Source organism: Coffea eugenioides, unplaced genomic scaffold (genome assembly GCF_003713205.1).
Source record: "Coffea eugenioides isolate CCC68of unplaced genomic scaffold, Ceug_1.0 ScVebR1_3198;HRSCAF=4369, whole genome shotgun sequence".
NCBI lineage: Eukaryota > Viridiplantae > Streptophyta > Magnoliopsida > Gentianales > Rubiaceae > Coffea > Coffea eugenioides.
Genome location: NW_020863752.1, coordinates 1 through 12,487, shown reverse-complemented (window position 1 = coordinate 12,487; position 12,487 = coordinate 1). Strand labels below are relative to the sequence as shown.

Sequence of the window (12,487 nt, the reverse complement as noted above, 5' to 3'; positions counted from 1 at the left end):
AGTCAAACAAATTTATTCGAATTTGACCTAGTCAATTCATTGTCCAATCAAACTAAAAACCGTGCCCAATCTAATGACCAAATTATCAGACTACCCAATAAACTGCTAGGCTAGGCCGAGTTTAAAAACTATGCCAAGACCTCCTACCTACGATCTCTTTCCCCTACCACCCAATCCAACCCTTCCCCTAAAGAATTGCAATTTACATCTCTTTAAGAATCTTGATGTAGTTATAGAATCTGTCGTGTCGAAAAAAAAAAAAAACCCTGATGTCTCATTTCTACACAAATCTCATGAACCAAGTACACAAAGCACACATTTCAGCAGAAAAGAATAATTCAACTGCATGATCAATACGTTGCATATAATCCACAATTGGTGGCTGATATGTACCAAGCGGTTTCGTTGTTGTGTGACATTATTGTAAGATAAAATAGCAAAGGCTAGGAAAATTTTTAGACTTGAACAATTGAAATCTCAAAACTTCAACTACGCACAAGATGAACAATAAATCACTCAGATGAATGGAGATATTTCTGGAGCTCTCCTACATGTCATGGAAACTCAATGAAGTTGCAAAAATGATCATCTTTGTTACCATCAGCGCTAGGAAGCATTTCAGGACGACTGGACAATCTTAGTAAGTATTCCCACCGGAAAAGTACCATAATAACCCTTACACAAGACCCCTTTGCTTGAAGACATCAAATATCGCGGCTCCAATTTTGGCTGGAGACTCTACAACAGTAACTCCAGCTTCCTTGAGGATCTTGATTTTGTCCTGCGCTGTACCCTTCCCACCAGATACAATAGCTGCACATCCAAACGAAAGATAACTAGGACAATTGTACAAATACAAACCACTGAAAATACCATAGATTTAGAACACATTTATTCATGCATTATAGCTGCACTTCTAAGAGATTTCAAAATTAATGCAAGGTGAATTACTCGTATAATCACCTTGGTTAGTAAGCAAAAAATTTTTACAGCTATATATACAACAAAGATCTCAGTATCAAACTACAACATTTATCCCACCCCAGAATCTGTCGAATGTCAGGTGGTCCACCTAATCATCATTCACAATTTGAGCTTGGATCAAAGTACCAATCTTTTGCCATTTTATTACGACAATTCACCAGCAGTAAATACTTTTACACTGTTAACATATTTGGACATAAATCTAGAAGTCAAACACTTCAAAAGCAGGCTGCATAGGAAGGAGGGATGGACCCCCGCGCGCGGGGGGTTGGAAGATGAAGGGGGGAGAGAGAGAGAGAGAGAGAGCATAGTTCATATTTATACAGAGGCTTCATAACTGGACTTCCTTTGGCTTTGGGTCAATGAAATCCGGACTCCTTGTGACTGCACTAGTAAAACTACAATACCAGGATCCGATCATACACAGGTTTTCATAGAACAAAAGAATTAACCTAAGCAACTTTTCTGTTTTAAAGCAGATTTGAATAACAAAAAGTCAAGGCAGTATAAATAAGGATGACACTGTTGGCTTCAGTTTTTTCAATTACAGATTACAATGTAAAGAATTTCTGCAGATGCATCTACAGAAAGCAAGGACATAAACTTGGAAATTCAGTTTTCTATAACCATCTTCGATAGTCAATATTAAGAAATGCACTCCACTTTAAATTCTCAAATTTGAATAATTATGTAAATTATGTGACACATTATTGCTACTACTGGAGGAAATACCCTCACACATTAAGTCATGCACAAATGATCAATAAAAACTAGTTTCTTGTATTCTTTTTTCAGCTAACAAGACAGAAAAACAAAACAAGAAAAACACAAGATTGGATCAGCCCCACAAATTTCATAAAATACCTAAGCTCTTCTATGTTGGAAATAAACAAAGAAATGATCCTATTCTCCTTCTAGCAACAAAAACACCAAGCTTTCAGCCATGTCCTAATGCAACTGGTGGACAGGAGAGAGATCAATGAAGATGGAAAAGAGGAATAGAAAAGAGGGGCATAAGAAAAGGATTAAACAGATGGTTTACTTCTCAACCCAAAAATGGTACTAAAATTTTACATTCAAAGTGGAATAGGATCTCCAAGAGCAGAGCAACACAACTCTCTAGAATTTAAAAATATCTGTCCATGAGCTCATAGAACTCTCAAAGGATATCACCAATGAAACTAGCAAAGCTGTTCCTTTCACAAAAATGGCATCCTCAACAACAGACCAATTCTAACCAAAGTGTACATAATAGAACTACCCATAAGCCAGAAAAAGAACTACCTTAATCACAGTACAGGTTTTCCATTAAATCAAGATACAAGATTCTATGGGTAAATATCTTATAAAGGAACTCAGCAGAATGTAACAAGATCATTCCATGATGTATATGTACAAATATACAGCATTGACCTGGGCCACTAAATAGTATACCACCTAATAATGTTGCTAGAAATCATCAATATTGCCATTAGGACCAACAAGAAAAAGAAGACAATTGAAAATTCATTATCTTGATCTTTAGTGCACAGAAATCTTCAGAAAATCATAAATTACCAGTAGATAATTATTAATGGAAATCTAAATTGTTGTTGCAACTGGTAGAACTTAGGCCTAGAAACCAGGAAACAAAAGTTGCAGGCATATCGAGACAACAGAGCTTGATTGCATACAAAACCATAAGGTAGTTATAACGAGCGAATGTTAATTTATGCAGGCAATTCAAATCATGTCTCTTCACTTGCAAATCCAACACTCCAAAATTAGCAGTGGAAAAAATTTGCATAATTAAATGATTTTAAAAGGAAACAAAAAAAAGTTAAAAGAATAGAGAACCACCATTATGTATGCTCCTTTTATCCTGAAACAAGTAAGAAATTCAAAAATTTCGTGCTTCACAAGTACTACATTGCGTCATTCTGTGTTTACCGCTTAATTTGAGAGAAAATCCAATCGACAGGATCACGAATGGTACTAAGTTCATTTTGATGTCTTTGGGCTATCCCAGGAAGCTTCAGAATGTGCTGCACTTGCTATGTTTTGGGTAATAAAAAGCAATAGGGTATAGCAGAGCATCTCAGGCCTTAGAGAAACCTCCATGGATTTCTAAGCAATAGACTTGTTTTATATGTTTCTCCGGAAGTAGTTAGATTATTGCTACATGCAATCTTGGCTGAATATTTTGTTTCAATGTAACCTGTAAATGTACTCCCTACTGTATGCAGGGATTCCTCTAAAGAAAAAGACTCATTTTATTCCCTCATTCTAGTTCTCCACCTTTTACTGAGGTCAAAAGTTTCTCTCCCAAAAAATGGAGGTATTGAGTAATGTAAGTACAGTTAGTTCACAAATCCAATATATCAACAAAAAATAAGCAAATATTGAGAAAATTCACAACCAAAGCATATAACACAAAATAAATAGTCTCATTCCTTGTGTTTTCACCTCCCTGGCAATGAAGAATGCTAGAGAACTTAAGAATAATGCAAAAGACTAAAGCAGGCCTACTCTTTTGAGTACTGAACAATCAGTTTTGCCAGGACACAACGATGGTGCCAAATACAAGGATAAACCATAACATTGAATGAAAGTAAAACCAAGACAATACCTCCAGCATGACCCATTCGTCGACCAGGTGGAGCAGTGAGTCCAGCAATAAAAGCAACAACAGGCTTCTGAGTCCCACTTTCCTGTTAAAATTAAAAATAGATCACATTTAAAACCTTTTTAAGTCAAACACATTAAAATAATTCAAGTTTTATGAAAATTAAGAATTTAATACGCTTCAGAGGAATTAGATTTACATTTTCTATTATTCATACCACATTGGAAAGGGTATGCACAATTTTTTGAGACCATGAGAAGACGAAACTATCAACCCAACAGCCATCATACTTTCAATTCTCCAATGCCAGACATTTCAGATTTTCCCTGTCCACCATACCATTAATACTCACTATTTCTAGTTACAGTCCTTGTCTGAATATTTAATCTTAGTAATACAGGCTGATAATATTTAACTGGTTTTTTCTATTAGCTTTGGAATTCACATTACAAAAAAGCCCAAACAATGTCCTCAAGTTTGTTACTGATAAACAGGCAAGCAAAGAAAACTCAAAACTAGGAACAAGCAAAGGCATTACAATTTCAGGGCACGGGCATGTACACCACTGTCAGCTCTAAATTGTTTTTGATGGATGTTTTTGATGGACCAGCCACAAAGTTCAAGTAACAATTAACTTCAAGCCCTTGTTGAAATCCATTTGTTCCAGAGTAAATTAATTTACAACTCATGGAGTTTAAAATCTGTGTTTTGCAACCAAAAAAGTAAAAATAAAATGGAGGTTATACTCAGTTTTGCAACCTAAAAAATAAAAATACATATAAAATCTATGTACTGCATTCCTTCCTCAAATCCAACATCCAAATCAACCAATCTAATCACAGACTTTCTCCCTCTAATACTTCTGTTCTGTTTAGCCGAATATATTTTCTTTTGCACATAGAAATTTTATTTTGCTTGGTCTTTTCTAAACTTTGAGTTAGTTTTTCAATTTCCTTTGTTTTTAGGTCTTGTATTGCTTATTGCACCATTGTTTCCCAATGTGGTTATAGCAGCATTCCGGGGTGAACTAAATTTCCATTCCAAGCTCCATGATAGTGTATGATACATATATCGGCCAGTACTACATATTTTTTCCTGAGACAAGTTTTAGTGATTTCAGGATTCCTTGAAGTTAGAGCTGATATATCAGAACAAGGACCTTTGGCAATTACTGATATTCAACACAAATTTAGGTTTTTAAAAGGGTAACATGAAAATAAAGGGTAGATTACAAAAATCATATAAGCCTTGAACACCTACTTTGGCTTCCTAAAGACTTGATTGATAGCTAAGTCAGGATGCCCAGACGGCAGTCATAAAATGATATGACATATGACATATGACATATGTAGAATAAGTGGTATTGACTTCAACTTTTACCCCAGGAAACAACCCCTGACCTGATAAGCACTAGCACCTGGTTTAGTTGCCAGTAAAGTAAGGTGATCCAGTAATACGATTTCTAGTAATTTAATTTTCTCAGAATTTAGATATCGGTAGAAAACATTTTCTTGTTTGGATATTTCAGAAAAGTGGACGTACATGAGTACCTAAAGTAATGTGGATAGTCAAAACTGCTCTTAACTAGGGTTAAAATGAACCACTAAACAAACCAAAAACACAATTATGGAATAAACCTCAAAAAATCCACACTAAAAAATGTAATATTCTATTCATATAAAGAAATTTACTGTACTAGAAAAAGTTGAAATTGAGAAGAACCAAAAAGGGATCCAAGAAATGGAGCGTCATTGGCATGCAGAAGTTGAATAACAAATTATGTTGTTTAAAAACTTAACCACGATTTCTACACTTATGATGCAGAATATGAAGATCAAAGAGCCAACACACAGTGCAAAACCCAAGAGGCAAACACCATACAAAGTTATCTTCATCACCTTTTCCTCGATATCCTTAGTCATCCTCTTTTCTTGAATCTGCTTATTATCATCTTTTTTTTAAATTTTTTTTTGGATTTTGGTGAAATAATCCCCTCCATCATATTCTTCTCAGGAATCAACTTCATCTTCCCTTCTATCTATTCATCTTCTTCCCATCTCATCAACTTCTCTCCTCTCTTCTCCCTCTTTTTTCTGTTTTCTACATTTTGTTGGGCTCCGTTTGCACTACACTGATTTCATAAGCAGAACTTGTTCAAAAACTAGATACGAATGTTGAGCAATACCACATCTGAAATTTTAGCTTTTCAACCCCATTACTGATTATTTTGTTCTCTGGTATTGAAAATCAATGTAAAAATTTGGTCATTGGTTTCTTTTCAGTTCACATGGGGCTTGATTTGGACAATTTTTGTTTGAAATTGTTTTTGGAGGAAAAACATTTTGGAAGCCAGATTAAGCTCAGAGCTCAGGCCTTTTCTTTTAGAGCTCAGCAAATTCAAGGTCAAATTCAGGTAGGGACACATTAAGTTGAGCTCAAGCTCAAATTTGTTGATATTCAGGCTCAACTCAGCTTGTTTGCCCCCCTTCTTTTCTTCATGACTACTTAGGCTGAAAGCCGACATGTTCTCCTTAGTACAACACCATGGAAGTTATATATAAGAACTCAGTTTCAGCAATGTCGCAGTCAAAATAATAGATAGAGGAACTCATGAACCGCATGTCCAACTATGAGCTTCGGTCATTTGAGTCCTTTTATTAAGTGAGAAAAAAGACTACGACCTAAAGTTGGGAATAAAATTCCTGGTATTTGATGTTAACATCCCAGTTTTTAGGGACTTTATTACTTGCCAAAAAGTCATCTTACAGAACAAACACCACAATTTATTGGAAAGAAATGAAAACACTTTTCTGGTCAGAATCCTTGGCTCATCAATGACGCCCAGAAGTAAAATCACAGAATCCTATATCAGAAAGGAAATGAAAATAAATTTGACACTACACTGGCCAGTTAAGAAAGGATGCGTTCAGTTGTAAAACCCAAACTGAAGACAAGCAAGAAAGACATGTTAAATTTACATTCATCTTCTTCGTACAGATAACTCAGTTATTGCTAATCAACACATGGTTTCTCAAATGAACCATAGAAGTCTTAAGCTCATGATTAAAATCAAGCATTCAAAAGATTTTCAGGGAATCAAAAAATGAAAAAGCAGTCAATATATGAAAGCCTTTGTCCCCATAGATTAAGTCTCACCTTTATGAACGCTGCAGCATCCTCTTCTGCTGTACCACCAATTTCTCCTATGAGAACAATACCTGGACCATAAAATATATACATTAGTAGATCTTAGCATATCCATTTGCTTTTCCATAATCTATATAAGTTACCCACTTATCTTTTTAAAACAAAAAAAAAGGGAAGAAAAGATGACCAATCTTAAAAACATAAACCAAAAACTCAAGCATAGGCCTCAGTCATTTTAAGTGCTAGAAAGTAAAATATTAATGCCAAAGAAAAATAAGACACGGAAGGTGTGCCATCAGAACATAAACCACAGAATACCAAAAGAAAGGACAAAAGCACCAAGTGGCTTCAACTCCTTTTCATTTTTGGCAGAAACAGTATTTACTTACAGGGCTGAGGAAAAAAAATTGCAATATGACAGCAGTGGCTTCATTTCTTAACACAAGAATCTATTTACGTGCTCTCCAATTCCTTTGACTGTGTTCCTGAACTAAATCTCGTGAGCTTTTAGTAAACAGTGGATTTTGTGTGAAGCAACCAGAGTGAAATAGAAGCAGAGCAGTTTCAGCTCAGGCCAACAACAACTGGCTCACTTTATAAGTCCAAATATTAACAAAATTCTAGTTCAATCTTTCGATAAGAGAAATGGGAAAACATAGTGTGCATATTCACTACATTGAGAGGATAATGAAGGGTCCAAACCATTTGTTAATTGCAATTTGCACCGCATCAAGAGTGGCAAGTTAATGACAATTCCTCTACATTAGTATACATGAATGGATGATAAATTGTACTAAGATGAAATAAGTTTTCATGTGTTTTACTGTTGAAATATATATCAGATCCTCAGCCAGTCAGCAACCACAATTATTTAACAAGTTTTCCAGATTCAGAATATTCCCATTTCAGTTCTAATTAATAGAAGTTTGAACAATAAACAATACTCAAAGAGAACATTTTGAAAAAACGCATACAGCAGACACCAAATAAAGAAACTACCAGTCCAGTCATATACCGAATCTGCTGTCTTGTGTCTTGCATAAGATGTAGTTCTCAAAGACTGAATCCTATAAAGCAACTATTTTTAGAAACTTTACTTTTTTACGTGAAATTTTTTTGTAATTGCATCAAATTGACAGAGATTGCACCAATATATCACAGTATCAGAGAACCTCAACTTACATTTCCTCTACATGGGGTCAAATAACAATAAATAGAAGCATAAACAAGTTTTTCATATGCAACTGCAAATTCTGTGCCAGTAGTGAATTTAAGTGTTGAACAGTCAATTGACATCAATCTTGCTTAAAAGAAAATACCTTCAGTCTGTGGATCAGCAACAAACTTCTCTAAGCAATCGACAAAATTGGTGCCATTAAAAGGATCTCCACCAATACCAACACAAGTAGACTGCCCAAGACCAACAGCGGTTGTTTGGAAGACCTAAAATTTACAGAAAAACAAGGTCATTCAAAAATTTTACAACGGTGTTACTATAATGAATTTATGCAAATGCTCCAAGGATATGATCTAACCTCAGGTAAAGAGAAACTCAGACTCCAAAATCAAAATGAATTTATACATATGCTCCTAGGATATGATCTAAACTCACGTAAAGAGGAACTCACGCTCCAACAATCACATCTAAAGCATACTTAAGGTAGGTTACAAGGAGTTACACGTGAAAAGCACTACCACAACATCAGGTACCAAACATTATCACCGAATCAAAAAATCAGTTGCGAACTCCCTAACAATTAGATCTGAGAGATAGAGTTTCAAAAAATGAAGTTTCTGAGAATAAACTTCATTAACAAATAGATAGCTTTGGCAGCAGATTTGTGCACAAAAATAACCAGGAAAACACAATCAATTGAATGTAGAAAATCCTATATTAGCATATATGGTGCACTAGACATCTCTGTTTTCGGACTCTGATTGGATCACATCTTCTGATTTTGAAATTAACAAGATATCTATCACAAAATACTCAAGAGACCACAAAAAACTGATACAAGGGGTTCAAAACTCAGCACTCAGCAGATATTCTAGGGACACAGACAACTAAAGATTCAAAACAAAGATAAAATCCACTTGTCTTTTTCCTTCCAGCATCGCATCCATTTTCAGGGTTAACAAGAAGCCACACATTCATCCTACAAACCTGGTAGATATGATATTAAATTAACAGAGAATTTATGTCCAGAAAAGAAAGCTCACCGCTTCATAAGTTAGTGTACCGGATCTAGAAACGATTCCAACACGCCCTGGTTTGTGGATGTATCCTGGCATAATACCTATTTTGCATTCTCCCGGCTTAATAATACCAGGACAATTTGGTCCAATCAGCCGTGTTTTTGACTGCTTCTTAAGAGCAGCCTTCACCTTTACCTGCAGCTCAAAATAGGAAGTCCGCACTTAAATAAAGGCAACCAAAGTTGAAAGAACAGGCATTGAACAAAGAAACAACATACAAAAAAAAATGCCAAATATACAGCAGAAACACTTCTTTTGTCACATTGATTTCTCAACTAAATATATGCAACCTTCCCTCCAAAAAAAAGGAAAAAGTAAGGACAACAACATGTACATATTGCAAGTCTGTATGAATCACAGACATATACGCGGACATGCGCATTTGAGCATCTAAAAGCAACATTTTAAAGTGTGCATTGATCACCCCAAAATGCTGACTTAACTGTTTCAACATTTTTTTTGTCTGTTGATAGAAGCAAATTCCATATTCAGTAATCATACCACAACAAAAAGTCACCTCCAACGAGAAGTTGGAACTTTTACGGCAATTTCAATCTCACTATTCTGGAATTATAAAATTTTTCTATAAACTACTTATGAAACTACAGATCTTATTTTCCAAAACAAAGTGCTTTTTCTAAAGCATAATCAAGGATCTATTGATTTCAGAAACATAATGTAAGCTCTGTTTGATTATCAAGTGTTGTAATTCAATTAAGTCTTATAATATAGACCGATAGCAGGAACAACTGACATAACTTCCACAAAACTTGACCATTATTTTCTCAAAAAGAGAATCCATACAGAAGAATAAAATCACCAAAAAGACAAGTATAGATGCTAGACTATATTTTGTAATCAGCAGTTTCAATACATAATGGCTAAAAAAACTTGGTGAGATCATATGTTCCTCAGGTAGAGCAACAAATAGAATGGTGGAACTAGTCTACCAAAAGGAAGACACAACATGCATAACACGTTAAGATTGAATATCACTAACTTAATCCAGCCTATTTCGCAATGATGAAATGAGCACAATCCCAAGTCTTTAAACAAAACCCCAAACAATGCGCAGCTCCAAACTTGATGTTTTCTCGACATGAAAACAATACTCCTACATCTATTTACATAAATATATATCAACCTATAGAACAAACCAATGGTAAGGATACTTAAATTAAAACTCATAAGCAAAATATAATATCTGGACTTCATTTGTAAATTATTGCCAGTGCATAGGTAATTGAACCATACTTAAAACAAACTAGACTTTCTTACTAAAGAAATATACCACTGAAATTACTCACTTGATCCTCAGACATCTAAGGCTAGGTTTCCAGCATTTTTTTTAAACATTCAAGATCATCCAAACCTTCATGATAGACAATTTTGACAGCAAGAAGACAGAACACACTCTAACACCATGTACCACATCCAAAATAAGTTAAAAAAGCTAATCAATATTCTTTGATTATGATCTAACGAAGATCTCTACCACAATGGCAAACCCAGCAATTGAAGACATTCTAGGATCAAAAAGACCAGAAAATCTTGCTCAGAAGAAGCTAAAGATATGCTATAGCAGCTTGTTCAGTACCTTGACATCTCCATGGAATTAGAATTTGTATCAATCATAAGTAGCTAGAGCAATGATTTCAGATTTGGTAGCCCTAACACAGATAGGTTATACAAATTTTAAAACCATGTCATTTAAGATCTCCACCCTGAAAACTTGCAACCTTGTGCAAGTCCATATTACTGCCTTCAGCTTGTATCAACATAAGGAACTATGTCTCCTAAAGCAGGCCAAGATATTAGACTGATTGACGTGAGCATCACGGTATGCCAATCTGAAATAAAGAGAATTGATCTTTCTATAGCTCAATAACATATCTTTGATCCCGAAATATTGCAATGTTGCTAGTCATACGTGTAGAACTAATTCTGGAATTGGGCACAGTATGAAAGACCTTTTAGTTATTAGGAATATCTCTAAATCATGCAGAACTGCACCTAGTCATACGTGTAGAACTAATTCTGGAATTGGGCACAGTATGAAAGACCTTTTAGTTACACTGGGAATATCTCCAAATCATGCAGAACCGCACCATTAATATTAAAGTACAGCACTCAAATTATCCTGAAGATCCTGACCACTGAGTCTGCCGGGTACATCTTAATTAATTAAACCCAGGCTACAGTCCAGAAGCTGCTCTGACTAATAAATTTTCCTCTATCCATGTAAAAAAAAGGAGGTAACATCATGATAATTGTAACAGAATAATAAGTCTTATGTGATCAGTTTTCCTACAAAACAACAGAATGCAGTAACAATCAGCCAAACGTGTAACTTAGTTAAGAAATTCTCAAAATTTTCCATAGTTCAACTTAGCCAATCTTGTCATCTAGCAATAGGATCTTTTGACAAATTCTCCTTGAAAGTGAAATTTGTTATAAGACTAGAAGAGGTGTAAACACTAATATGCAAGATATAACTTTCCAACATATCCCTCCCTCTTGTTTTTCTTTAAGAAAATTTCTAGGTAAGATTTTTCCTTTTGAAAATTTACTTCTTTTTTATTAGAAACTCTATGGTTTTTCCTTTCGAAAATTTACGTCTTTTTTATTAGAGAGACTGGCTTTACAGCGTTCAACAGAGAATCAAATGTACTGCTGCCACTTAAAGGAGTCTCAGTGGAAACTTTACATGCCTAACAAAATAGACCTTTAACTTTGGTCAGGGACACCAAATTTCTTTGCATATATCATTCATCACATACATAGCATAATTCTTCTTTTGGGTCAAAGTATCTTTTAAAAGAAGAAGAAGAACAATGTGAGAAGGTTAGATGCCCAAGAAGGTTATTCTCCTGCGAATACTAAATTGAATCTTGAGATAACAAATTTTTCAGGTCTTTTTAAGGAAAATGGTAGATCCAACAACGGTTTTGCAACAGATCTCAGCTATTACAAAGCAAAAGGCACGCTCTTCAAACCAATTCCAACTATTTTGATATAGTAATAGAAAAATTCTCAATAAGGTCACCCACAAAATCAAACATCCATTTTTCGTCTCATTCTTTGATTACTTCAAAAATGAGAGGGGGGGGAGTAAAAACAAGCTGAAAATTACCATATCATGCTGAGGAATTCCTTCTGTGATGCACACAATCAAATCTAATTCAGCCTCCATTGCCTCCATAATAGCTGCAGCAGCAAAAGGTGGAGGTACGTAAATGACCGACGCATTAGCCTTTGTTTCAGCCTTAGCTTCTGCAACAGAGTTAAAAACTGGAAGTCCCAAGTGTTCTGTTCCACCCTTCTTTGGAGTAACCCCACCAACCTAACAAATATACCAACAAAACATGTGGGAAAAAATCAACTCCAAAAGAAAATGTAGAATTTGAGAAAAAACTTACAACCCATGAAGTGCAAGGTACACAAGACAGAGAAATGCAAAATTACTTGGCAGAATCTTTTCCATGGATCGATAAT

General features: G+C 35.0%; 1 protein-coding gene across 1 annotated transcript; it reads right to left on the bottom strand.

The window, feature by feature from the left end:
• Positions 1–318: 318 nt before the first annotated feature.
• Positions 319–12,335, bottom strand: LOC113757652 (succinate--CoA ligase [ADP-forming] subunit alpha, mitochondrial; the record flags this gene model as incomplete). Its single annotated transcript, XM_027300801.1, has 6 exons — positions 319–813; positions 3,593–3,674; positions 6,746–6,807; positions 8,056–8,179; positions 8,957–9,127; positions 12,126–12,335. Coding segments are annotated over 6 exons (786 nt in total), but the record flags the coding sequence as incomplete, so codon positions are not given.
• Positions 12,336–12,487: the final 152 nt, after the last annotated feature.